This window comes from Sceloporus occidentalis, unplaced genomic scaffold (assembly GCF_023333645.1).
Source record: "Sceloporus occidentalis isolate IW3139 unplaced genomic scaffold, rSceOcc1.0.p SCAF_2, whole genome shotgun sequence".
In the NCBI taxonomy this organism is placed as follows: domain Eukaryota; kingdom Metazoa; phylum Chordata; class Lepidosauria; order Squamata; family Phrynosomatidae; genus Sceloporus; species Sceloporus occidentalis.
The window spans coordinates 178,111,412-178,138,921 of NW_028316982.1; the positions used below are offsets into that span (position 1 = coordinate 178,111,412).

Consider the following 27,510-nt stretch of genomic DNA (forward strand, 5'->3'; position numbering starts at 1 on the left):
CTTCCAATGCTTCCTTGAAGTTCCATCCTGCGCTTTTCATAAGTTTACGAAGAGCTCAATAACTTCATTTGCAACCTACCAAACAAGTAATAATGCTTGTTTGCAGTAGAGTGAAATTGCCATAGATAAAGCTTTCTAGAAAATCAGGTGTCACAGGTACATTTAGTTCTCTACACTGCTATAGCATGTTCTAAAGACGTGCATTTCTGCTCGGAGCCTACAGAAGGTGAGTTATGTTTTGCCATTGCTTTAGTACTTTCTGAAGGACTTTAAACATATAGATATTTATTTCTTCAAACTATTTTTAGGCCACCCTTCAGTCACTAGTACTAACTGGGCCACTGAATTGCTGTTGAGAAAGGGGCTTTTAACAGGTGGATGTGCTACTTTATATCAGTGTATTTTTACCTTATTTTTAATTCAACAGTAATTTAATATAATGACTGTTTTGATAGTACCATTTTTGGTATATTTTTTATGTATTTGTTTTGTTTTGTTGTAATCTTCTTGTGAGATGCTTTGATTGCCAGTTCTAAGAGAAAAGTAGGATATAAAATAAATAAAATACAGTGAGAATAAAGAGAATAAAACAACTGAAAGGTGTTTCAGGTAAAAATCTTAATAAATATGAATTCTCTTTTCATCAGTTTACGAGTGTGTTGGAAAAATACACATCTGTTGAAATCTTTCAGATTAAAGTCACTGGATAAATATGTCCTGTCAGATTACTTTAAGAGCATGACACAAACTCAGGATCAGTAAGTCCTAGGAAAATCATCAAGAATATACTAGCTGAAAGTAAGCCTGCCATCATGGTGTTAAATGCATAGAGCCTTCATAAAGAAAGCTAGGGAGGGAAGCAGCAGTCCTTGGCAAATCCTAATGTTAAGCTCTAAGAAAACTCACCATATGTATGTGAATCATGGAGGCAAAAATGTAGGATTAAGGATGAGCACTTCAAATATGAATCATTAGTTGCTGTCTATTTGCTGGTGTTCAGATGACTATAATCTTTTTCATACTTGAGGTTTCCACAAAATCCCAGTTCTGGTGTGATCCAAGCTCAAAGGCTGCTAACTTATGTACCCATACTACTTAACTGTGGTGGAGATTTCTCTCAACAGAAAAAGCCAGTGCCTGTAGAGAGGACTATTTAATATTCTGTTTGCTATACATCAACAGCATGGAACACGTTCCAAAAAATAATTCAGGAATTTGATTCCCATCTGTTAGAAAAAATACCAGATAATCTTCTGGGAGGCTTCTCTACCTTTGGTAGGGGATAAATGAAACACCATGATGTTCCATCTTGTTTCCAGGATCACATATACATGAAACTTCTGAGAAAGGATTTTGAAGTGTCATTTGTATGCTGATACCACACTGCTCTGTTTATCTTTCTCATCTAATCCAGCTGTAGCATACACTCTAAGAAGCCACTTGGACTCTGTAATGAACTCTTTGAGAAATAAACTTGATTCTTAATAACAATGCTTTGTATCAGTTTGAAAAGAAAATTCAAGTAATCTTCCTGGGTGTGAAGTGTCCAGTGGTTAAATAATGAGTTTATTATGAAGGTAAAAGTTACAGAAAAGAAAAAAAATGCCTCCCTGTTTCAGTTTCTTCTCTACCACAAAGACATGATCTATTTAGACATACATCTCCACTCCCAAGAGGGCAATGTGATATATTACATTGAAATCTCCCTCCCAAGATGGCTGAGTATTCACACTGAAATGTACAAAAGTGTACACTTCCCATACTTTGGAGGTGTTTTTTGTTTGTTTGTTTGTTTTGCAGTTGGGGATATTTAGCTTGGAAACAAATGTTAATTAAAGAAAAGTTAGTCTTTTTGTTGCTTGAAATGAATTTTCTAAATCCTAGATGGAATCCTGCTGTGGCTCTGCACTGGTGTACATGCCAGTACACAAACATTTGAACATACTCAGAAGTTATGCATAGATGGCATCCTGTTCATGCTTGTGGAAGTCCTATTGCACAAACCAAGGAGTGCTGCCCAGCAGGTTCAGTATGGCGCAGTACAGACCGCGCCCCTTTCCCCGGAGGATTGGGGCCAGGGCAGCCATACCAGCAGCTCAGAAGCCCCAGTCCGACGCTTCTCTAGACCACAGAGAAGCAGCAAAATGCCACTTCCCCGTGGCCTGGAAAAGGGGTGTCCTTGGGGCTTCATGCCCCTGGACACCCTGGGAGCCAGAGCTAGGGGAGAAAGGGGCCACTTGGCCCCTTTCTCCCTGGCGTTGTTCCCGCAGCTGTTTGGTGGCTGTGGAAACGAGGCACACCCACAGAAGGAACTCCGTTTCAGAGCTCCTTTGCGTGCTGTGCCCAGGCCGCCCTAAGTGGCCTGGGGTGGTGAAAAGACATCACTCCCGTGCCATACCATTTGGACGCATCGCGGCCGTGACGTCATAATGGCAGTGCCTGTGTACACAGGGCACTGCAATTATGCTGCCACCGGCACATTTTAGGGTTAGGGAGCATGTACATGGTGCACGCTTCCTAACCCTAATACTGGCACTGGTACGCCGCTTTTTGGCAGTCTGTACTGCGCCTATGTCAGGTCTTGAATGGTGGGTGTTGTACAACAGAAGAGTACACGGTCATGCTAACTGTAAAATTTGTTTCTGAAAGGTACCAATACTGCTGAATGGCTTCATCTCTTGTGCTGCAGTCCAGTACCTAGTTACTTGACAATAGGCCGTGTACAGTGAACTGGGCTTCCTTCCAAGTACTCATTTACAAGGTCTAGATCATTAGCTGTCTTGGATATCTGACACAGAAAGTTAGTGTGTCAGTTTTTAAAAAAATGAACACAAACATAAGAAGAATTATTTTGTTTCCATTTTAAGTAACATGCTTCTAATAAGAAAATAGAAACATTTTGGAAAACTGTGTTTTATATGGCAAAGGCTTATATATAACCTCAATTCTCCAGAGCCTGGAAATACTACTTTGCAAGTTCTGCAATGTCCCATTGAACATTTATATCTATCTATCTATCTATCTATCTATCTATCTATCTATCATCTATCCATCCATCTATCTATATTAAATCTGATCAATCATCCTTTCGCCCATACCCTCCAACTTCCCTGATTTGACAGGGAGAGTCCTGAGTAATCCTTTATCATCCCATATTTCAGCTGCTTCCAGAATTTCCCAGTTTTTCTCCGTCTTTCCCCCTTTGCCAAGTTACTTCAGTTACTGCAAACTGGGTTCAAAGTGCAAAAGTAGTTTTTTCTAACTAAATTTAGCAGTGGGGGGAGGGAAAAGGCGACCAAATCAGGTCCTTCCCAGTAGGTTCAGGAAAAAGCAAACTGCTGCAACCTCTCCTAGCTTGTGTGTTCTTCCTTATCAATAACATTTGCCATCTTGACCACACTGTTATGTTGCTTGACCATGTGTGTGTACAGGTTTTCACTTGTGAAAGGTTGGAGGGTATGTTTTCTCAGATTAAATAAAAGAGATGTTCAAATTGTGCAACATTATCCAGTGTTAGGCATGACCAAGTTCACTGTTTTAAACCCAAATATAGTAATGAGAGAAGGCACTAATACTGTACAAGAATATTGAGCCTGTTATGCAGTATCTCTTACAAAAGGCATAAAAGCCTTTCAGAGCTCTGAGTCTGATAACACTAGAGATCTATGGGCAAAGCAGTGGGATTTCTAAGAATAGCATTTCTCTGCTGTCAGGCACTGATTTCTTTCCCCACGTTTAAACCATTGCATGCTGAAGAAAAAAATTACATTCAAGTAATGTGGTTTTTTTTAACTTCAAGGTTGTTTCCCCACAAAGTGGGAAGTATTAGTTGTAATAACCTTTTTGAAAGTGTTATTTGAGCAAGCTAAATGTTTCAAAACAGCTTCCTTGAGCAAATATGTTAAGTATCATAGTCAAATGTGTAGTGTGACTGTGCTAAGAGAAGAAAATAGGCATTTGCCAGCTAGTTACTTTATCTGGTACAGTTTGTGGGAGTTCTTTCATTACTATATATCACAAAAATCCTGTAGAAGTTAATAAAAGGTTAGCCAGTACATAAAGAATTCCCCAATAATGGAGGTAATAAAACAGATTAATGGCTAAGGAGTGACAACAAATGTAGGTAAACACAAACAGGATTTCAGAGTTATGAACGGTTAATATTATACTTTTACAGTATATTCACAACTACTTTCATTACAGTCAAAAGGAAAGTTTTCAGATTTGGCACTCTTGCATTGTCTTTAGTAAAAACTTGAATCAAAATTGCACTCTCAATTTCCGGCTAAGTGTCTGTGTGATCTAATCAAATTTCCTGGCATAAACACAACATAATTGATCCTGTAGGTGTTTTTGTAGAATGAGACTACATTATGTGATATTGTTTAACCTTAGTTTTATGTAAATTAGTTGAATAAAGCCAGCAGCATCAACAAGTTAGCTGTGTTCAAACTTGTACGCATTTTATTTATCCTTGTCTTGCTGGATATTTGTCTGGATGTTTTATCTCTGCATATTTGCCAAATCCAGTAGAGTTGGAGATATATCTCAAAATACTTCCGGAATGAAAAAGAAACCATATAAAACCTGTGAATATACCAAAATCTCGGCTAAATGCACAGAGGATTGTTATACCAATGCAGTGGACATAAATTAATTTTAAATGGCAACATTTTGATCTTGAATTGTTCAGTACGAGACAGATAAATCCTAGGAACCATGGCCAACTTTTCACCTAATGCCAGGACAACACCATAAAGATGTTTTTAAATATATAGTTAAAATCATTTTGGTGAGGTTTTGTTTTATTAGGGTTTATTTATTTTTGGCTATTTAATACTTGTGTGGGCTTTTTCTCTCTTCATGCTTTCAATTCTAGAATTATTCAGTATATTAAAAGCAATAATACATTAATTCTTTGGGTTTTTTTCATAATCCTACTATGTTTTCATTTTTATTTTGTTGATGATTTGCCTATTTACACATATTTATGCACTTTATTCTGCATGTATTAGAGAAAAGAATTAATGTATTTCTCTCAAACATTCTACAGCATGAAAAGATAGAGTCTTTCCGATGTGTTTAACATAAGGGATCTGGACAGTTCATATTAATTTTAGAGAGAATTATGTTAAAAGAGGACACCAAAGATGGTAAAAGGTCTGGAAACCAAGCCTTATGAGGAATGCCTTAGGGAGCTACTAGCTATGTTTAGCTTGGAGATGAGACAACTGAGACATTCTGTATATATTCGTCTATAAGTCAAAAAAATTAAGCTCAAAAATGGGCTCCAAAATCATATATATATATATATATATATATATATATATATATATATTTGGGTCAATACAATAATACTTCTCTGTGAGCCTTGGGAAAGCTGTGGAGAAGGGAGGGAGGAGAGAGAGGAGGGAAATTGGAGGTCCGTGTCCCCCTTTTGCAAGCCATCAGCCTTGGAGAAAGTTGTGGGGAAGGGAGGAAAATCGGAGGTCTGTCCCCCTTTTTGCAAGCCATCAGCCTTGGAGGAAGTTGTGGGGAAGGGAGGAGATTCGGAGGGCTGTGTCCCCCTTTTTCCAAACCATCAGCCTTGGGGAAGGTTGTGGGGAAGGGAGGGAAATTGGAGGTCTATGTCCCCCTTTTTGCAAGCCATCACCTTTGGGGAAAGTTGTGGGGAAGGAAGGGAAAATGGAGGTTTGTGTCCATATTTTGAATGCCCAGACTGTGACCCTTGGGAGAAGTCCAGAGAGGAAGAAGGAGGGAGCAAAATGGTGTTTTTCCCCTTTGTTACATGCCCCTGAGTTTGATCCTCAACTTATCCACATGTCATATCAAAATCCATAATTTTGCCCTCAAAATTTGCCTTCGACTTATACATGAGTATATAAGTAATGAAATAGCCATATTTACATACCTTAAGGGATGTTATGTAGAAGATGGAATGAGCTTGTTTTCAGCTGTTCCAGAGACTAAAACATGATTGCAAACTACCAAAAATATATGAAATTCCACCTAAATAGGAATGACTGTAAGAGCTGTTCAACTGCATTGGAGACTGGATTTGGCGATTTTTGGCTGTCTTTTGGAGTGTTTTCGTTGTGTATTGCTTCATGGCAGGTGGTTGGACTCAGTGGTCTTTGTGGTCCTTTCAAATTCTATGGCTCAATGGCGGGATACAAACCGCCATATAGTACGTATAGGATACGTACTAGGGTTAGGAAGGGGCGGTGCTTCCGCACCCCCCTAACCCTAGTACGTATCCTATACGTACAAGATGGCGGCGCCCCTTCTACATGGGCACCGCCATCTTTACGTACTGGACGCATAGCGTCCAGACGTGTCGCGGCGCCTATGACGTCGCGAGTCCGCGCCAGGCGCCTCGCGACGTCATAGAGGCGCCGCAAGAAGAAGCTCCGAAATGGAGCTTCTTTTTTGCTCCACGCGGGAGCCGCGCGGTTTGACTGCTGCAGCTCCCGCGCGGAGCAAACGGCGGCGGCGGGGAAGCGCCGCAAAGCGGCGGTTTGTATCCCGCCAATGATTGATTTTTTTGTATTGCCAACTGTCATTTTTCTAAAAGTTTGCTGACTTTTGACATGATGAGGCTATGTATCTGTTGTTAAGGAAAATGCAACATGGGACATACAGTAATAGAAATAAAATATGTATGTGAAAGTCACAATGACTAAGCAAGAGCAATTAAGAAGCTACACAGGTGAAAAAGCTGATGTAATTTAGAAGTCTTGAAAGTCAAGGACAGAATTATAGAATGTACAATTGGAAACACCTGAGATTCATTAAGTGTACAAGGTAAAATGATGAAATACTTGGGTTGGTCTTAAGTGTGGGTTGAACTATATGAACCAATCAAAATGAGTGTACACACCCACTGGGTGGAAACTGACTAGTGGGTGGTGATTAGCAATGGCTATAATAATTGCAATGTTTGCCAATGTTTTTTGTTGGGTAGTTGGAGTAGTTTGGAGATATTGTGGAGTATTGGAGATTGTAGAGATTGTGATTTGTGAGGGCATTAGTATTTGTATATAGTAGAATAAAGTAGATCTTTTATATAAGACTACTGAGTTGTCTGGTGTCTTGAGTGAAGATACAAGAGCCAGCAGGATCCTGGAGAAGTGTGAAGACTTCTGTGGAAGAAGAGTGAGAAGGCTTGGAGAGTTTGTCAGGGTCTTCAGCCTATTCTCTGAAACTCTGCAGCTTTGAAGAAAAGCATTAATCACTGACCAAAGCTGGTCAGCTCTGCTGCATTACAAGGTGGTGAGTTAGAGCCAGAGGTGAAGAGCTACAACTCCCATCATCCCTGACATCTGTTACTTTTCCTCATGAAGCAAGATATTTTCAGCTAGTCATGCTTTTCTGTAATATATTGGGGCTGTATAAGATTTTTTAATTGCTTGGCTATAAGCCACAAGAAAACTAAAGAGGCTATTTCCCTTTTAATGTAGCTGGTTTGCAATAATCTTTGGTTTTTTAGACTTACTGATAACTGCAAATTGAATGCCTTTCAAAGCTGGGTAGATTAAACTCATAAAGTAAAGCAAATGATGTTCAAATGATTTGTCTTTCTTGGATGAAGTCCTTCATTTTTGGATTAACATGCCATTTTCTGTGTGGTTTAATAGATTATGAAATAGCTCTATCAAATAAGTAATAGTTTCCCAATCAGTTTGTCGCATATAGTGCTATTGATGCAGTTATTTGTGATGTATATCTCAACATTTCCCTAAATTTCTTATTAGTTAAATTATACAATGTATTAAACTAAGTATTTTAAAAAGACAGGACAAAGTAAAAGACCAAAGAAAGAAAGAAAGAAAGAAAAAGAATTATGACCAAAATAATCCATAAACAACTACAGAATCTCTGGCATTATTTCATAGTCAGGCACAAAACAGTTGTCCCCAGTCCTTCAGTAGAAGGAGGTTCATATGTTCCCAGCCACTTTAACAACTCTGGCTTGTGCTGCTTCTCTGTGTTTTGGTCCAGCAAATTATCTCAAAATTGACCCCTGGCTCCTAGCATCACATTTTTCCTTCTTAGAACATGAGACTAGAAAAGTGGAATTTTAACAGAATAAAAGTATCTTTGGCTGATACTTATCACATGGTGTTGTGTCCATCCTGATGCTACCTTGCATTCAGTTGCATTCCACTGTTATGCAACTTTTAATTGAAAGGCCAAACCTGTCAATAGGCTCTTAATCATGCTGATATTCCATAACTGTCTTCATGAGATAGGTCCTTTTCGGTGCAGTCCCATTTCCCAGGAAGTCATGTGGTGTGATTGGGCATGATTCCGCCTCTCCTTTCCTCCACCTTGCAGCAATGGTGGCATCCAACACTTTCCTAAGTGGGCTGCTGTGTACATTCACACAACATCCAGCTTCGGGTGCTGGTTGGTAACTATAATCACTCCCCCCTGCTTCCCAAACATGAAGCTGTTGTGTGAATGTGTACACAACAGCCCTGTGCTTCAGGAGGGGGATGGAGCAGTGATCACAATGGCCAATGCCTTCCCAAAGCTGGGTGCTGTGTGTGCATTCACACAGCAACCAGTTTCAGAAGGTAGTTGGCAGCTCTGATTACTTATTTCCCCCCTTTTCTCCCAGAGGGTGGAGTCTGGCAGTGCATAAAATAGATAAAATAGATAAAAACAGATCACTGTAAAGTCCACCCTCAGTATCCACGGACTTGACATCCTCAGATTCAAGCATCTGTGGATGGCAAGGCTGCAGTGAGGAGGAAAAAGAGAAGAAGCAAGTGGCGGAGGAAAAGGAGGACGTGGCAATCACCAGCCACCAGCGAGAGCCAGTGGCAAAATATACTGTATAGGGATGCTGTGGAGGATGCTCGCTGCTTGAAGGCCCCTGGTCCAGAGCCCTGCTTCCTCTGATGACCAGCCATGGAGCTGAGGAGGAGAAGGGGGAGTGGCTGAGTGACCCCTTGGGACATGGCTGGTCAAGAGATGCCTGAAGCCAAAGCCTCCTCTGCCACTGCAACAGCCATTCCGCTTCTCGCGTGTGCACTGCCATCTCAGGCATGCACTCAGTCATTTCTGGGGGGCATCTCCTTTCCCATCCAACAGAGTCTGGAGCTGAGAGGAGAAGGGAAGGGAAGCACCAGGGAGATGAGAGGAAGGGAAGACAAGAAGGGAGGAAGGTGAAGTTCCTTTGCCCCCAAAGGCAGCATGGCCATGCCACCATTGCAGACAGTGGAACTTGAGCATCCATGGATTTTATCTGCAGGGGGATCTAGAATGGATATGGAGGACTGACTGTACTATCTTGGGGAAAAGTGTGATAAGAAATTATCCCAAACTAAAATGCTTCCATTCTTAAACTAGCACAAAAGTGATGGGACAGCAGGCTGGTATGATAAGGTCCTTAGATTAGAACAAACTATACTTTGTATGTACAGCGCTTTGTAAATTTACAACACTATATAAATAAAGCTTAATAATAATAATAATAATAATAATAATCATCCTGCAGGTTTATGTGGAATCCTTGTATATAAGTTATCTTGTCAACTTAAAGGTATGATCTGAATGTAGCAGTTGAATTTCAACAGATACTGCACAACACCCTTGTTCAGCTGTGTTGGAGAAAGTCTCTCCTGACCCATTTTGATTCATGTTCCTGATTTATTGGTTTTTCACTTTCAAATATATAGTTCTTTGTTTATTTGACAGAGCTACTGTGGTCAGAATATGAGTATACCATTAAGTACACAGAAAATGGGAGGGGGAGGATCAAATGTTTGGGGTACCAAACTGCAGCAGGCACTTTTTAAAGTGTTTCATGATTGATATACCTCCAGGTTTTTTTCCTGTTGCTGTGGAGTAAATGAAAACCATCCTGGTGTAGTGGTTTGAATGTTAGAATCCCCAATCCACCATAGAAAACCCACTGGGTGATCTTGGACAAGTTACACCTTTTCAGCCTCATAGGAAGACAGAGGCAAACCCCCTCTGAACGAATCTTGGCAAGAAAATTCCTTAGGGTTGCCATAAGTCAGAAACAACTTAAAGGCACAAAATAAGTCAGAAACAACCTGAAGGCACAAAACAAAGTTTTGTTCCATCCACTCGTTCATTAATTGATGCAGCATTAAATAATTTCTTCCTTTTCTTTATGACAATGGATTGCTCATTCTAGTCTTACAGATTTGAAAATAAAGTCATATTGAGAATGGCTTTGTTTTCTGCTTTGCCCCCCTGGGCCCTATGGAGGACTGGCATTCAAGCAACAGGCAGCATTGAGTTGGCAGCCTTTACCACCCTTTGTCATAATTGCTTCCTTTAAGGTCCAAAGTTAATAAACTGAAGATTCTACTGAGTATGGTGGAGTGTCCTCCTTTGGAGGTTTTTAAACAGAGGCTGGGTGACCATCTGCCAGGAGTACTTTGATTATGTCTTCTTGCACAGCAGGTGGTTGGACTGAGTGGCAACTGTAGTCTCTTTCAGCTCTATGATTCTCTGAAATAGACCATTAATGCTAGTGCATTACCCCTTAAGCCCCCGATCTAGTATAACCAACTGCTGGCATCTTAAAGTAATTTTGCAAGTTCTGTACATGTTCTTTGTATGACTCATTAAAAAATCCATATAGGTATAACAACATTGGTGGTGAGTGACATGTAGGTCCTAAATATCCTCAAGACATAAGATCCTATCTGATCTTTGAACTAGTTCAGCCCTGGTTAGTACTTGGAGGAAAAAAACTACCAACAAATATGAAGTGCTGTGGGCTGTATTTCAAAGGAAGGAACTAGCAAAACCACTTCTGAGTATTCCTTACTTAAGAAAATTCTGTGAAATTCATGGACTCACCATAAGTTATAGGCAACTTGAAAGCACACACAAACACACAGGGAGTGACATATCCCTATATGCTACAAATGTACCACTCAGTCATACTTTGTAGGTGTAGCTCATCACCACAAAATTAATTCTTGTCATTAGAATGCACAAATAACCATGGAGTAGAGATGGAAATGCTAGAGAAAACACTATTGATGTGAGAGGAATACCCTTCTTTGGAGAATGTTTATTTAATTGTTTACTGTTTACATTTTTATTTCATCTTTCCTTCAATGCCCTTAGAAATCAGAGTGCATGGTTCTCATCAGTTTTATCCTCCTCACAACACATAGTCCTCTGAGGTAGGTCATTCTGAGAAAGGATAATTGGCTCACCCAGTGAGTTTCATGGGGACTTGCACCTAGATTTCCAAAGTCCTAGTCTAACACCCAATCAATCTGTGCATGAAATAGAATGTATAGTATACAGTCACCCCTCCTTTCTCGCAGACTTGAGGTTTGTGGTCCTGAATATTGATGAAGGTGCTACCTCCATTATTTTCTTTTTTTTTCCTTATTTTTATTGAACATACATTGAAAATTACAATCAAGTTATTCGTCATTATATATCCTCACCAATCTTATATATCATATTATTTACTGAAGAGCAAATAACAAAAGATATAAACAAGCAAAGTGTAATAATCCCCGACAACAAAGGTGTAACATTTAATAAAAGAGAAAAAAACCCTCCTTCCCCCTATCCCATCTATATTATTTTCGCTTGACAGTTGTTTGAGCTTTTTCTCCAGAGAATTTCTTTACTTATAGCAATCTCTATCATCTGCTTCTTCGCATTACCTGTCCTGTGTTCAGTTTAAATATAAATTATCTTTATATATACATATGTGTATAATTATTCTCTATGGGTCAATGCTTAATTACTTCTATTGTACATTTTAGTTGATCTAATTTAATCAATATGTGAACTTATCTTAGTTGAGATGTAAAATAATAGATATAATATCTGATGTACCGGCTGTAAATCAGTAGGTCCCTCAGAGAAAGGATATTCCTTGAAAAAGTATTGAGACTACTACAAAATAATAGTGTATATATTTATGTATTTTATTTATCTTTTTCCCATCCTTTCTAATTTATAAGAATTACTATACCTTTTGTGTTCTCATTTTCAGTTCTTAATTTCTGTATATTTTATAGCTCTTTACTTCATTAAGATGTCTGAACTTATGACCAATATTTTTCACAGAAACTTTTAAAATTATTCCAATCATTGTTTATTTTTTCAACTCCGTTTCCTCTTATAATATTTGTTAATCTATCCAATTCCATCATTTCTGTAGCTTTTTTCAACCAATCGTCTATTGAGGGTGTTTCTTTATTTTTCCACATTTTTGCATATACGATTCTTGCAGCAGCTATCAAATACAATAGGATCTTCAATTGTTTCCTTTCTTCTTTACTTTCCAAAATACTTAGTAAGAATAATTCTGGTTTAAATTGGATTTGTATACCAAGAATTTTCTGTATTGAATTATGTACTACCTTCCAATATTTATTTGCTTTGGTACAGGTCCACCACATGTGATATAATGATCCAATCCTTTTATTGCATTTCCAACAGTTACCCTTCCCTTTTTTATTCATTTTTGCCAATTTACTAGGTGACAAGTGCCAGCGATGTGTCATTTTAAATATATTTTCTTTTATATCCATTGAGGCAGTAAATTTAATATCATTGCCCCAGAGCCTTTCCCAACTTCCCAAATTCAGAGAATACCCTATGTTTCTTGCCCATTTTATTGTAGATTCTTTTATAACCTCCTCCTGTAATTCTCTTTCTAAAAGTAATGAGTATAATTTAGATATTTTCGATTTATTTGGTTTGAAAATAATGTTATCTAATTCATTTTCCAATTTTGAGATTCCTTTATCTTTTAAATCTGTTTTTAACCTCTCTTTAAGTTGTCTATAAGGAAACCAAGAACAGAAATAATTCTTTTCCCGTAGTTCTTCTACTGATCGCATCTCAGGTTCTTGGTCATTCCATTTTAGCAAATCTGAGTATCTTAATGAATTACCTTCCTTTGAGACTATCTCAATTTTCCATGCTTCTTGGGGTGATATCCAAATTGGGATCTTAGTGTAAAATTTGGCTTTGATTTTTTCCCATACTAACAATAATGATTTCCTAATGATATGATTTTCAAATTGTTTATTTGTATTTATTCTATTATAAGCTAAATACCCGTGCCATCCAAATATTTTGTTAAAACCTTCCAAATTCAACATTTTTTTATCTGTAAGAGAGATCCAATCTATAACCCATATAAAGGCACACGCAAAATAATATAATTTAAGATCTGGGACACCAAAACCACCTCTGTTTTTCGAATCTTTCATCACTTTCCATTTTATTCTTGGCTTCTTTCCTCCCCATATAAATTTTGAGAGTTCTGTTTCCCATGGTTTGAATATTCTATCATTTTGTATAATTGGGATATTTTGAAATAAAAAATTTAATTTGGGTAAAATAGACATTTTAATTGCTGAGATTCTACCCATCAAAGATAAATTAAGAGATTTCCACCTTTGAAGATCTTCCCTAATTCTTTTCCATGTTGATTCGTAATTGTTATCAAATAATTCAGAATTATTTGATAACCTCCATTATTTTCAATGGGGTATGCCCCTGTGGTGTGCGTGCTCACAGGCTTGCACCCCATTCAAGCCTATGGGGCTTGAATATAGGTGAGTCTCCATTTTCATGTGCTGGGGAGGGGGGGTCCAGAACATATCCCCTATGAAAACAGAGGGCTGACTGTACTGGAATAAAAATACACATAAATCACACATTAATTCAGTAGCAGTCATTGGCTAGTAAAATAGTTTAAAGGACTTTTATGAGCAGCAGTGTTATTCTTCAGAAATTAAATACCATTTATTTTTTAAATTACATGTTGAATATTTATATCTTTGGTGAGTCAACTTTCATTTATGACGATCCTGTCAATGAGACCCTCCAAGTCTTCCTTCATCAACAACCCTGTTCAGGTCTTGCCAACTCAGGGCCATGGCTTCCTTGAGTCTCTGCCTGGAATATGGTCTTCCTCTTTTTCTACTGCCTTTTACCTTAGTAAGCTTTATTGTCTTTTTTAGTGAGTCATGTCTTCTAATGATATGGCCAAAACTCAACAGTATTAGGCCGAAAACAGATGCCCACCCCTTTGTACGCTAGATTGAGGCTGCGGCAACCACATGCCGCAGCCTTGATCTGCCCTTTTCCCTGCACAAAAAGGAGTGGCAGAAAGCAGAAATCTGCTCCTTTTTGCCAGAAAGCCACTCCTCTTTGCACCAGAGAAAGGGTGCCCCTTTTGCCACTGTTGCAGCTCTTCTCTGCTCCAGCGGTGTGTGGCATCTAATTGCTGTGCCACAGGAGCATTCTCATCCTGCCCATCAAGCAGGCGATGTAACTCAGGCTTGGGGTGGAGTCAGGGTGTGTGGCGTGTGGTCGTCATGCCCCCACACAACCCCCAAGCTGGCTCTTAATGCCAGTTTGTTTTGTCCCTTAGTTTAATCATTTTGGCTTCTAGGGATGTTTCACTAAATTCCAACCACTCACACAATAAAAGATAATAGGAGAAACAATGGTGGAAGTGGGGGGAAAAGCATTATTTCCCTTCTTCATTTGGAGGAAAATGGCTTTTAGTTATGTGGATTGACAGTGGAAAAAAAGTAATTTACATATTTAAGTACCGGCATATTTTTATATTTTAAATGTATGTAACCCTTAATTAAAAGAAATCACTTTTCTGTGATCCCTGCCTTAGAGGTAACAACAGCAACACACTTCAGGTGACATTTACAACTGTTAAAAACTGAAAGCTAATTCTGTGATACAGTGGCCCTATCATGATATCTTCTTGCCAAGATTGGTTCAGGAAGGATTTGCTTTTGCCTTCCTCTGAGACTGAGAGAGTGTGACTTGCCCAAGATCACCATATGGGTTTCCATGGTTGAGTGAGGATTCGAATTCTGGAGTCCAGAGTCATAGTCTAGTGCTCAAACCACTATACCACACTTGTTCTCTTATCTATAAGTTCATATGTCTTGTTTTTCATTAGGGATAGTTGAGACTATTTTCTTTCTCAAATCTGATGAGATTAACACCTGCCCCTTCACACATTTTATTACTAGCTCTTTGAACCAGTTAATTTATCCTTGTTCTTCCAAACACTCTACAGTGAAGCACCTTCATAAATCTGAATTATTTTGGCAGTAACACTTTGCTTATTATCTAAAAAAGCACAAGTATAATTTCTAAAGCATTTTTGTGGACTGTTGAATTGAAGATCAGACAGTTATTCATGCCTTGAAAATGTGTTAGGAGGTGAAAATAGATTTGAAGGTTTTTTAAAATATACCAGGCTATATCTTCTCTGTGCTTCTAGAATGATCAAGTGATGACAAGCAAGCAAATAGATGAGAAGACTGAGTTTAGTTCTTTTTTTCCCTTTGAAAGTTTGTGCACAAAATTACAACTGCTCATGATGTGTCAATTTAATGTACAGAAGACACATTGAGGAGCAGGAAGGTATCAAATAATACAGAGATGATTATAAAGGAGAAAATATGATAATCCAAACCTATCTCTGAATATTATTACACAGGGAGAAAAAGTTTAGTATGAGCAGCCTTTGGTGGATAGTGTATATTTCTTCATTCCACACTCTTGAACACATGCTGTGTAGAACCTAGTATTTTTAGTGTCATTTTAGTGTCATTTGGGCTGAGACTGAAGTACATTATCTATCAGTGGGTCATTTTGAGAAGAGAAGCTGATATTATGATTGAGCTGTGAGCTTGCACTGCAGTGGGGCTTATTAATTCACAATTTGGAGATAATATTAAATAGAGTGTATTAACTTGGATATATTTGCCCTCTCCTGTATCTACAATTTGTACAGGTAGTAAGTGGGATGCAAATAGAACTAGAGGCTCCTCAAATGATCATTCTGTCTCCTTTTATGAAATTTTCTTTCAGCTCTGAAGAGTAAGGAATGTATTTCTTCCCTAGTTTTGTTAAGGGAGTTGGGGGAAAAAATAATCTTGACAAGTTAACCATCAGTGTGACAGTGTCAATTCATTTTATTTTGTTCTGTGGTTGTTCATCATTAAGAATGTTCTATTGCTTCATTGTATATTAAACAAACTTGTAGTTATACAATTCAGATTAACTTTTTAATTAGTGAGGAGATCCTTTTCCCTTGAGGCAGCTACCTGTGAATACAACTGTGCTGCCTGAATGTTCTTTTCTGGCATCTAGTGTGCCTGTTGATTTGTTGTTGTTTTTTTACAGATTACCACACAGTAACAGGCAACCTGTATTCTTCAAAAGATCTGGCTGGTGCTGCTGAATGCTAAGAATTTCTGAGTCAGAGAATGCAAGAGGCAGTGAGGAAGGGATTGAAACTATTAATCAGCAGTCACTGAAAAGATATTTCATGTCTTTCTTGCCATGAAGATACTCAACCCAAACTATGTGAAACAAACATTTGGTACTGTCATAACTTCACACACCATCAACAACCAACATAATAATAATAATAATAATAATAATAATAATACTTTTATTTATATCCCGCTTATTTGTAAGAAACAATCAAAGCGGCTTCCAAAATCAAAGCAGCTTCCAAATCCTATAATATATGACTTTCTGGCTTCACACTGACATCTGCACATGCACACGGACACCAGAATAACAGGTACCTACTTGCTAACTTATCTGCAAGATTTCTCCTATTTAGACATGCAAACACAGTGTGTAGCAGGCAGGACTGATCTACTGTAGACATTTGGAAATCGGACCAGCATCATTCATCCATCCATCCTTCTTCATGTGAATAATGAATAAAGGAAGGAGGAGTATGTTTGTAGATCAGATGGTCTTTGAGACTTCTTGTCATTATGTGCTGTTAAGGAGGCTTCACCTTGGGCCAACCACATGAATGATAGCCCTTCAAGAGATCCTGTTATTAACAGACCTTCTTGGGCCTTGGAAACCTAGAACTATTGTTCCCTATATAATAATAATAATAATAATAATAATAATAATAATAATAATAGTTTTTATTTTTACCCCGCCTTTCCAATTGCATGGTCAAGGCGGCTTACAAGACAAAGAATAATAAAATACAGTTAAAAGCATTACAACGTAAGTTTAAAAACATCATTACAAGGGGTATGAACGGGAATCTATACAAATCGCAATTCACTAGGGGCAAGAAATGGACAATATATTGCACTAGTCTGGGGTCGAAAAACAAAGAACAAGGAGTACAACATGAAACCTGCCTTGTAAGACCATGTAGTTGCTTAAATCCTCACTGAAAAAAATACAGAAGACAAGAGGAGCTTCATTCCAATATGCAATGTCATGATCTGGACTACTGTAAGAGTAGTCAATTTCTTTTTTTAATGATACCATGAAATTCTGGAATTAAAAGCTGTTATAATAAATTATTTGTTATACATGCATATTGCCCACTGGGTAACCTTGGGCCAGACACACACACTCAACTTGGGGAAAGCAATGGCAAATCTCTTCTGAACAAATGTCCCCAAGAAAACCCCATGGCAGGTTCACCTTAGGTCATCAAAAGTTCTTAATGACTTACAACAAATGGCAAACAAAAACAAGTACAACAAACGTGAACACCAAATGGAAACTTAGAATGTTTTTAACGGGCTGATTTTTGAGGTCTAATTTTGGGTTGGGGGGAAAAAAAGATAAAAATGAAAGTTAACTACACTGATTCCCAAGTACAAAACCAAATCCTAAATTTAAAGGCAAGCAATGTGCTTATCGTGTGTGCCATTAAACATACAGAACTTTGAGTTCTCTCAATGCTCACCTCAGGTATTATGAGCTCTGAAATTTGGCATCTGCTTGACTAAGGTGTGTGAATTTGCAGATACTTGCAAAAGAAGTAACAGGGAGGGCATTTCAGTGAAAAATTCAAAGTTCAAAATGTTTTTCCCCTAATGTAATCCAAAGTTTCTTTTAACTTGACACATGGGGTCCGACAACTTAAAAGTGATAGTAGTAGCAATGCCTCAGCCATTCGTTTTATTTGTGTGAGTCTCACACAATTTGAATTACTCCCCTTGTCTGCAGGAGCAGAGGGGAAAGGGAGGAGTTCATTTCTATAGATAAGCACAAACCATCCTTCCTTCTTTGAAGCTGTGGAAGGGAAAGACAGCTGAATGTTTTATGGCACTCTCCGATCACCATCAAAAGATTCAGTATAGCATTGAATTATACAAGTATATGTATGCATTTATGTTTCATATGCACCTGACATTGTGCATAAGTATACACAGCTACAGTAGGATCACACTGGGCCAAAGCAGACGGCTTAGAATGGGTGGCCAGAGGCTGTTCTGGCTCCAATCGGGCTGGGACTTCAGTGAATGAATGGCCCGTTCCTGAAGTAGGCTACTGCCGCAGGCTCAAATGAGCTGCCAGCAGTGGCAGATTACATCTCCTCCTGACATTTTAGTGTGGCCATGGAGTGGCTTCTGGCTGCTTTAGGAGCATGTGTCATCTGAATGCCATGCCAGAAGCTGCTTTATTTGGCCCATCCGTTTTGGACCATAGATAACTTGATATTCTCCATTTTAATTATCTTTGAATTATTCCATTGGGCTGCAGGAGTGGAGGAGGAAAAGGAATTCCATTGTAAAGACAAACATGGGTAGTCTTTCCTTGCTACACAGTGCATATAGAGTTTTTTGGTTCACACCACTAATTGCAAGAAGACTTAGGGAGGAAAAGCCAGTTGATAGTTTTATAGCCCTCTGAAATGCTGAAATTTTTCAGAAATGGTTCACTTCTCTGTGAAGGGTGGCCAAGTTGAAATATCTCACTTTTCACAGAGGAGCAAGAAGGGTAATAACATTTCCCACTGCCCTTCAGGGACAAGAAGAATAAGGAGAGAAATTTACATTGTTAAGACTAAGTACAATTCCAGAAGAGCATGCAAACTTTCAAGTTCTTCAGATCTCTTTTTCAGGGCAGAGGGTAAAAAATTAGGAGCAAGGGGAAATATAGAAGTTGACAATTGTGGTGAAATGTTTTAACACATTGCTCTCCTCCCTAAATTTTTTACCTTCCAACTTGAAGGAGAGTGGTAAAGAACTTGACCACTTGTATGCTATGGTTTTAGTTTTTGTAAAGAATGAAATTCTAGCACAAAGAGCTCAGAAATTATTGTATATAACCAAATATATGAAAGGAATGTTCTATTGCATCATAAAATTTCTCTCCAGTTTATCTCTTCATGAGAGAGAGAGAGAGATTCATTCATTATGTGTGGCTCTGTAAGAGTGTCTTCAAAAATGTGAAAGATCAAGTTCCACATACTGCTTATAAATTGTGATAATTTTAAAAATTGCCAGAACCATGAAAAACATTTTCTCCCTTTTAGCATTATTCTCATTGTGACTATGTACAAGGTTAAATTATTACCCTGATATTGAAAAGCATTACTTAATAAAAATATTCTTTTTCAAAACAGGTCTCTTTAAAAGAATTTTAATTTAAAACAGCAGAATGATGATCCTTTTATATTTGATGTTTTGTCTATGGTCAACAAGTATTGCTACAAACAAAAGGATTTCAAAGCCCAACATTGTTCTATTCATGTCTGATGACCTTGGCATTGGAGACTTGGGATGCTATGGAAACACAACTCTAAGGTTTGGTACCACTTCTGTTGATCTATAAAGCTGATGTTTAAATAGTTTATATAAAACCATGACATTTTAGACTGCAGTTCTACCACTTCCATCATTCCAACTCCCATAGGAAAATTATTCCATTCTAAGGGATCATGGAACAAATGAGTGAAACTGAAAACTTGAGAAGTAAAACTGAAAAAAATAAAAATAAAACATTTTTCTCTTTTTTAAAAAAACAAAATGTTTAACACAATAGGAAATGTTCGCTGAATGTCTGGATTAGCATCAGCTCTAGAGGACATTTTCAAATATTCCTTGATCTAGCCCCAAATCAGGGCACTGTAAGAAATTAAAAGGGCAGTTATACCCAACTTATCAGACTGTTTGGGACACTGACACCAAATATAGATTTTTTTAAAAATTTAATTAATTAATATTCTTCCTTTCTCCTGAAGAGGAACCCAACTCAGTTCACAGATAAAATATCTTAAAAACTTAACAATAAAAATGTACAATCATCTTGCTAAAACCATATAAATCACACAATACATATAAAATTTAAAAACATAAACAGAGTACACACCCCATATAAAAGCTTGCTATTGAGAGAGGGCATAGTAGAGAACATCTTGCCCACCCCACCCCCCTTGAAGATGAATCCATATTATGTTTATCTATAAATAAATACCTTTATAAGGATTGGCTCCACAAGAAGCTCTTGTTAAAGTTTGAAAAAGTTGCCAGCATAGTTAACCAGTTGGGCAATTTTAGTCCTTCCAAAGTAATTTTGCCAAGCTTGACAAGTGTCTTTCTACCACCTCCCCCATCTCTGTGTATGTATGGATCCCACCTATACAGACAGATTGATTTGATTAAAAAACCAAATGTACAGTTGGCCCTTCTTATATGCAGATTTTTTATAGATGGATTCAAGCATCCACGGCTTGAAAATGTTCAAAAAAAGTAAAAGTTTCAAATATCAAACCTTGATTTTCCATTTTTTTTATAAGGGACACCCTTTTGCTATGTCATTATATTTAATGGGACTTGAGCATACATGGATTTTGTTATCCATGGGGGATCTTGGAACCAAACCCCAGCGTATAACAAGGGTCCACTGTATTAACCCTACAGAGAAGAAAATAATTTGTTTTATTTATATCCATTTTAAAAAATCTATCATCCTCACCATACACAAAAAGCTCTATCTAATATGGTTTAGAAGAACATTTTAAAGTTATAGAAAGATTTCTTGTTTAAAAAATGACAGCAAAGCTAAAAACCAGGCTGCACTATTTCAAAGCATAAACTTCAGAACCAATTCAAAGATTCAGCAGTTCCTAGCTTTTGAAAGTCTTCCTAAATAGATGAGCTTCACAGAATTGTCAGAAAGATAAGAGTTAGGTAAACCACAGACACAATGCAATACTGAATGATTATGTTCTTATCTAGTCACATCTGTTTCATGATCATCCTTAGCACATTAACAAGGATTGTGATCTTCTTATGGATTATGGGTTGTGGACTGCTTTCAGCCCTACACTGACCATCTTTTTGTGAGGTATCACAAATGTGAATTCAGGGATCATAAATCTGTATGGAGGTAGAAAATATGGAATAAAGTTTCAAAAATATGGCAAATGCACATCTTGATGGTAGGATTCATTCTTTTTACTTTGCAGAAAACCTAGAATTAAGTGATTACATTACAACATTTGCTCAATTGACATAATGTTAGGTCATGATGTTAAGTATTCTGTCAGTGATACTTCAGAAAACAAAGATCCAGTTGTTCATTTCATAATGCAATATTGCAATTCTCATAGTAACAACCTTTATACCAAGTCCCAATATTTTCAGTGATGCTTACTCATAAATGATTTTATCCTTGGGCTTTCTAGAATGATTACACCAATGATGTAGGTGAAATCAAAGCTGGTAGCAGTGCCAGGTCTCTGCCACTTATTAGTTGAATGACTGAGAAGTGCCTTAGCTCCTAAAGTACTCTGGAGGAAGGCTTGGACAATCTATAGCTTAAATAATTGTCCAATAAGCAATTATTTAAGAGACCCTTTAGATAATGCCTTGACTCTGAGAATTGCCCCTTCCCTTTTCTGCCATTGGGAGCCAACATTTGTGATTACACCAGTACCATTACACTAGAATGCTGTCCAAATAGAATCCTGGCCTACATTATGTACACAAGCTATAAACAATTTATTTTAATGACAAGACAAGATAACTCTTTTTGTAAAATTAGTAATAAAGAATACTGAAGAATCCTATAGCTAATGTTGTTCATCACATACACTAGTGTGTGTGTGTTTTAAATAGAAACCTCTGATTGCTGCACCTAAGCTGGGTTTTACAAGTTTTGTGATTGGGAGCCTGACTGATTTAAAAACAAATGTCTCTACCATTTTATGGTTCATTTCCTACAGGTGTCTATTAGAATTATTAACAGCACAATTCTGTACAAATCTACTCAAAAGTCAGCCCCATTCATGCCACTTGTCTGCATATTTTAAATATATTTTAAGTATTCATACATTGCCTTTCAGTGTAGATATTTCTAGATCTATTTATTACTAAAAAAGAAAAAGAAAACAACAATGAAATTAAGCAGAACAAAAACAGCTATATTGGGCCATGAGGAGAAAAATAGTAAAAATCTACAGCAAAAAATGCCACAGAAGTGTGTAAGCGTCTGAGTTATTCTTAATCAGAAGAGTATCAGAAAAGTATGTCAACAATCAGCACAACAGAAATGCAAAAGAACTGGAAAGATGAAGAAAGCAGCCCTCATGAACACTGAGCAAGCAGACTTCCCTGTAAATGCATTCCACTGATGGGCTATCACTTTGAGAACTAACCTAGGAAGATCAGGGACACTGAACCTGTGCACTAGCAATTACAATCCAGAAAAACAGACTGAAAAGGCATAAGTGTCACTTTCTCAACTGCACTGAGATGTATTACATTTCTGTTTAAATTAGAAAAATTTACAGTACAACCCTTGTATCCATGGGGCTGTTAAACATGAGGATCCAGGGGAAAGTGGGGGGGAGGGGCTCTGTAAGCATCTAGATGTCTTTCAGCATGATTTTAGGGTCAACTTCTATCAGAAATATAGAATTCTCCATTATCTAGGATTTCTCCATTATCTATGATTTTTGCTATCAGCAGGGATGCAGAGGTTGTACTGCAACTATTTCTAAATCTGTATGGTCACACAAGGCAACACAGAGTTGTAACTAGTTGCTTTTATGTCAGTGAGGTGGAGAATCCTATCTGAGGTTTGGTGTACATTTTTAAGGAACTATCCAACAGTGTTCTGGGATTAGCATTTTCATTAGCTCCTTTAAAGTTTGAAATAAAACCTGGAGCAGATTTACCACCCTACCAACATGAAAGCCTCAGCCACAAGTGGATATATGCGTTGGAAATATGTATGAAAATCTATGTGTCCCTTTTTGTGATTTGTAAATTGTTACTGTCTATACTCATGTATAAGTCTGAAAATTTTGGTCAAAAAATTGACCCAAAAACCTGAGTCGGCTTATCCATGGGTCAATGTAAGTACTGTACTTAAGTCTTATATATTAAAAAATGAACCATCCCCTGGTGAAAGACTAGAGTGTAATTTGTCTTAAAGGCATTGATACCTTCTACTTTCTCATCCATCCAACCTTTACCGTGAGCACAAACAGTTATGCCTGCCGAAATTCTGTATTTTTTCCCTTTGCTTCATCCTTAGCTCCTTTGTTGCATGCCCCTAAATTTTACCCTCAACTTATCCATGGGTCATATCAAAATCCACATTTGTCCCGAAAACCTGCCCTAGACTTACACATGAGATCAACTTATAGTTCAGTATATACGGTAGTTTATGAACCACCCAGCCCTCAATCTGTTTAATGAATTAAAGTAATTAAGTGGCACTACAGTTTATGTCCAGAAATGGACTGGAAACCATTGCAGTTGTTTCAGCCCAATTGTCACAGCACCATAATAAAGCAGAGTTCCTGATGAACAGAATGTTTCTTCAGTTATTGATACTCAACATGGCAAGCTGAGAGAGGTAGGAGCAAATGGCTGCCATCCTTGAGCTTGATAAAGTTATTTCAATGCTGATAAGGAGATTCTGGGAGTTGTGGTGATAAAAATTAACTTTTTCCAAAATCTGCCTGCATCAGTTCTCTTTGAGCCTGCATACATTCAGGAAAGCGCACACATAAGTATTCCTTCAGATTTAGGTTTAGATTTACTTGATACATTTCACCCAGTACTATCATAATTAATGCACTTCATCCGTTCACTTTGGCTTCAGCATTTCTAGTTGCTGATTAGACCTTGAAAGGCTTTATCTAAGGCTTCAGTTGACCACAATTAGGTACAACAAATCTCATTGATTTGAAAAGCCATAGGCACACCTAACTGAGTTTATGATTGAGCTCTCCAGTTCCATGACTTGGTTGTGGACAGAGTGTATGTATTGTACAAACCACACTGAATGTAATGACAGGTTTTTTTTAAAGAAATACTAATCTGGCTCCTTTTTATATGCCATTAAAATTCTATTTGTTTTCTCCCTGTCAGAACTCCCAATATTGACATATTAGCTAAAAGAGGAATAAAGCTGACTCAACACATAGCTGCCTCACCACTCTGCACACCTAGCAGGGCAGCTTTCTTGACAGGCCGGTATCCTGTCAGATCAGGTAAAATATGTTATTACTTCTTCATTGTTCTTATGATTTGTAACTAAACTTACTTTTCAGTATTTATGAACATTCTTAATTCTATTGAAATAGGCACTTATACGAAGGGATAATACACCCTGGTGCTTTTTTGAACCAAGTGGGTAATCTGATCAGCCTCTTAACCAGTTTTAATATTACATACATTAGTAAGCCTGTGCCTTTTTACCTGCCTAAGTAAAAGTGCCTATGCTGTTTTGAAACTTCAGTGAATTTGTTGGAAGAAGAAACAAAAAGAAATATTTCAAGAAAGAAAGGTATAGGCAGGCAGGCAGATCAGACTAGGCGTAAGTGATATTTTACCAATTTCTGTTCTTTCATGCCAGGGCAGTATCAATTTTTCAGAGTGGTCTGTTTTAATTTCTACAAGTAGGTATCATACTTTAGCTTAAAGTGTTCTTTACAACATGTATTAAAAAATACAAAAGATATTAAACCTAGACACCTATCTGAGAATACGTGAGCTCTATTGAAAACGAAACAAAATTACTTCCGAGCATATATGTGTAGGATTGCAGGGTTAGGTTCTGAACTGACACCTCAATGTAGAGATTATTTCCTTGTCACTGGTAGTTTGTATAAAATTATAACTTTTATATGAAATATAAAAACCAGTATTGGATATAGCCAGTAATGCTTACTAGATCTGAAAGCAGTTTGATCTGTTTACAGCAGGAGTGTCTCGCTTAAGTATTTTCTCTGTGTCGACTATCATCTTACACTTTTATAAAATGGGCAGAATAATTCCCCCAGAGCCAGCAAGTGGAAAACAACATGAAGGCACACAATAACAGCAGCAAGAAAAGATCTCCAGTCACTCCTACAACATTCAGATTTTTTATATACCATCCAGCAAGAAGAAAGGAAGAGACTTGAACCTAATATCAAGGAACAAAACAACTGAGACCATGATGATGTAGCTTTGATGATAGAGGGAACGGTGCTTATAAGAAAATGAGAAAGGAATAGCCTGGCAAAAGGTTTAAGTAGAAGCAAGGGTATGCTTAATTTTGATTTTGAAACTGTAATTTTTATCATCATTGTTTATATGATGCCTTTGATTACATTATCTTGTAATCTCATAAGGTTGGCCATTATTATCTTCATGCTGAAAATGGTGAGGAAGTTGATAGTAACAGAAAATGGCTTGCCTAATGTCATGCACTGATTTCACTGCACATGTGAGATTTTATGTATTTATTTAAATTTGCCTATGGAATAACGATGCCATTTCAAGATGGCTCAAATAATTAATAAAACTTCACAGAAACACAGCTGAAATTCAGTTACTAAAATGTTAAATAGGGCTTCTTTCTTTTTGAAGGAAGCAATTCTTCATTTTGGAAATTTTCTTCTCAGTGTGAGAAAGTGTTTCAAAAACTAAGGGGCTAAACAGACTGGCATTGAATGCCAGCCTCAGGACAGAGTGGGGGCATTGCTTCCACATGCAGCATGCCCTGACGCCAGTGTCATGCTGCCCACTTGACCACACAGCAGGCAGTGAAAGGGCATGTCTTTGGCACAGCATTTAGATGCACTGTACCAAAGAAGCTCCTAAAAGCCACCGCCACCGCAGCAAGGACAGCTTTTTGCCATTTTAATTAGGAGTGGCATTTTGCTGGCCTTTTTTGGGCCAGCAAAGTGCTGGATTGGGGCCTCAGCATGTGGTTGTTGCAGGCCTGATCCAGCACTCCCAGGGGCAGCTTGGAGCTGCTCTATTGGGGTGGTTTGTTTTGCCCCTAAGTTTTCCATTTGCAGCTTGAGACTTATTCTTCTTAAAATTTTCATGTGTTCTTGTGTATAAAATGCTGTGCAGAAAATTCTGTTTCTTTTCTGTGCAGAAAATCCTGCTTTTTACACAAAATGAACATGTGTGAATTTTTCATAGAATAAATTCTGAATTGCAAGGGTTCTCATCAGTCCAGCATTCTTCTCATCAGGGTTTTTGACACTAAAGAAACAGACATTTTTACCATACTTAATTTTTTTTTTCAAATATGGTTTCCAATCCTATTTATAATTAATAAAAATGAAGATGTTGGGCTACATTTAGTTGCATACAAACATGATAATGAAGAATATATTAAAACACTTCTTACCAAACAGTCACCTGACAGCCTTAAAAGAAGGATATTGAGAATAAATGCATCTTTAGAGCATCTTTTCAAGCTCTGACTTACTTCAGGTTGTTGTAAATTTCATGTTTTGTGCTCTACAAAAAAAAAAATGGTATATCTGGTGCCTCTCGGTCTTATTTCCCCAGTTTTCCAAATAACTTTAACCAATGATCTTAGCAGTTCAAACTGGATACTTTCTGATTCATCACTTAGCCCTGACACACATTCCTGTGTATGTCTAACACAAGCCTGTCCCATTGAGTAGAATAGGGTATACTGCCAGGCATACGGGTATAGAATTGCAGTTTTGCTTGCTATGATACTCTGTGGAGAGAAGTGGGCAAGCTTTGTGGGCCCAGGAGTCAGTTTGTTCCAAGAAGCCACGAGAGCCAGAGACAATGTCTTACCTCCAGGACAGTCAGATAATCACTGGCAAGGTGACACAATTGCTCTAGTTGCCTAAATAGGCAGGGAGTAGGCATTCAGGTGTGTCTGATTACAAACGCGTTTCTGATAAAGCCCCAGTGAACTTCGAAGGCCCTCTCTTTTGGCTCAATGCTCCCTGAAGGTAGGTACGCTTCCCATATCCCCCTCTATGTCCACAGCCTCGTCCCTAGGCAGACTTGGCTGCTGAACCTCTGGAGGGGCCACAGACTCTGCTCCAGCAGAGCTAGGGCCAGCCTCAGGCTCCCCAATTACAGGTTCAGGTCCTAGGAGCTACGGCTCATCCTCTGAGTCCTCCAAGTCGTTCTCCAGGCTGAGCATGACAGAAATCCACTTCCAGTTTTGTAAATTTATTTTGGGGCAGTAAAACAGTTGCAAAGGTGAGCTGTACTTTATTCTAAATTAAGATTAATGCAGACAAGGACTTCTGAGCATAGTAATCCTTACTGTTCCCCTCCTCCTCCCTTTCTTGTGGTTATGTGCCTGCAGGAGGATCAGGTCCCTAAAAAAAATCAGTAGGAATTCATGAGTGGCACACAGGCCATGTATTTTCCATCCTTAACCCATTTTGATTAACTTTTCCAAAATCTTTTTTAAAAACTGTTTTCTTTA

The 27,510-nt window shown here is 37.9% G+C and overlaps 1 protein-coding gene across 1 annotated transcript in view; it reads left to right on the forward strand.

Annotated features, from left to right (window-relative positions):
• LOC149319379 (steryl-sulfatase-like) overlaps positions 1–27,510 on the forward strand; it is a 140,139-nt gene that overhangs the window by 12,594 nt on the left and 100,035 nt on the right. The window contains exons 2-3 of the mRNA XM_089511570.1: positions 19,415–19,595; positions 24,177–24,298. Coding sequence (XP_089367696.1) covers positions 19,450–19,595; positions 24,177–24,298 — 268 coding nt within the window. The 5' untranslated portion in view covers positions 19,415–19,449. The remainder of the gene's footprint in view (positions 1–19,414; positions 19,596–24,176; positions 24,299–27,510) is intronic.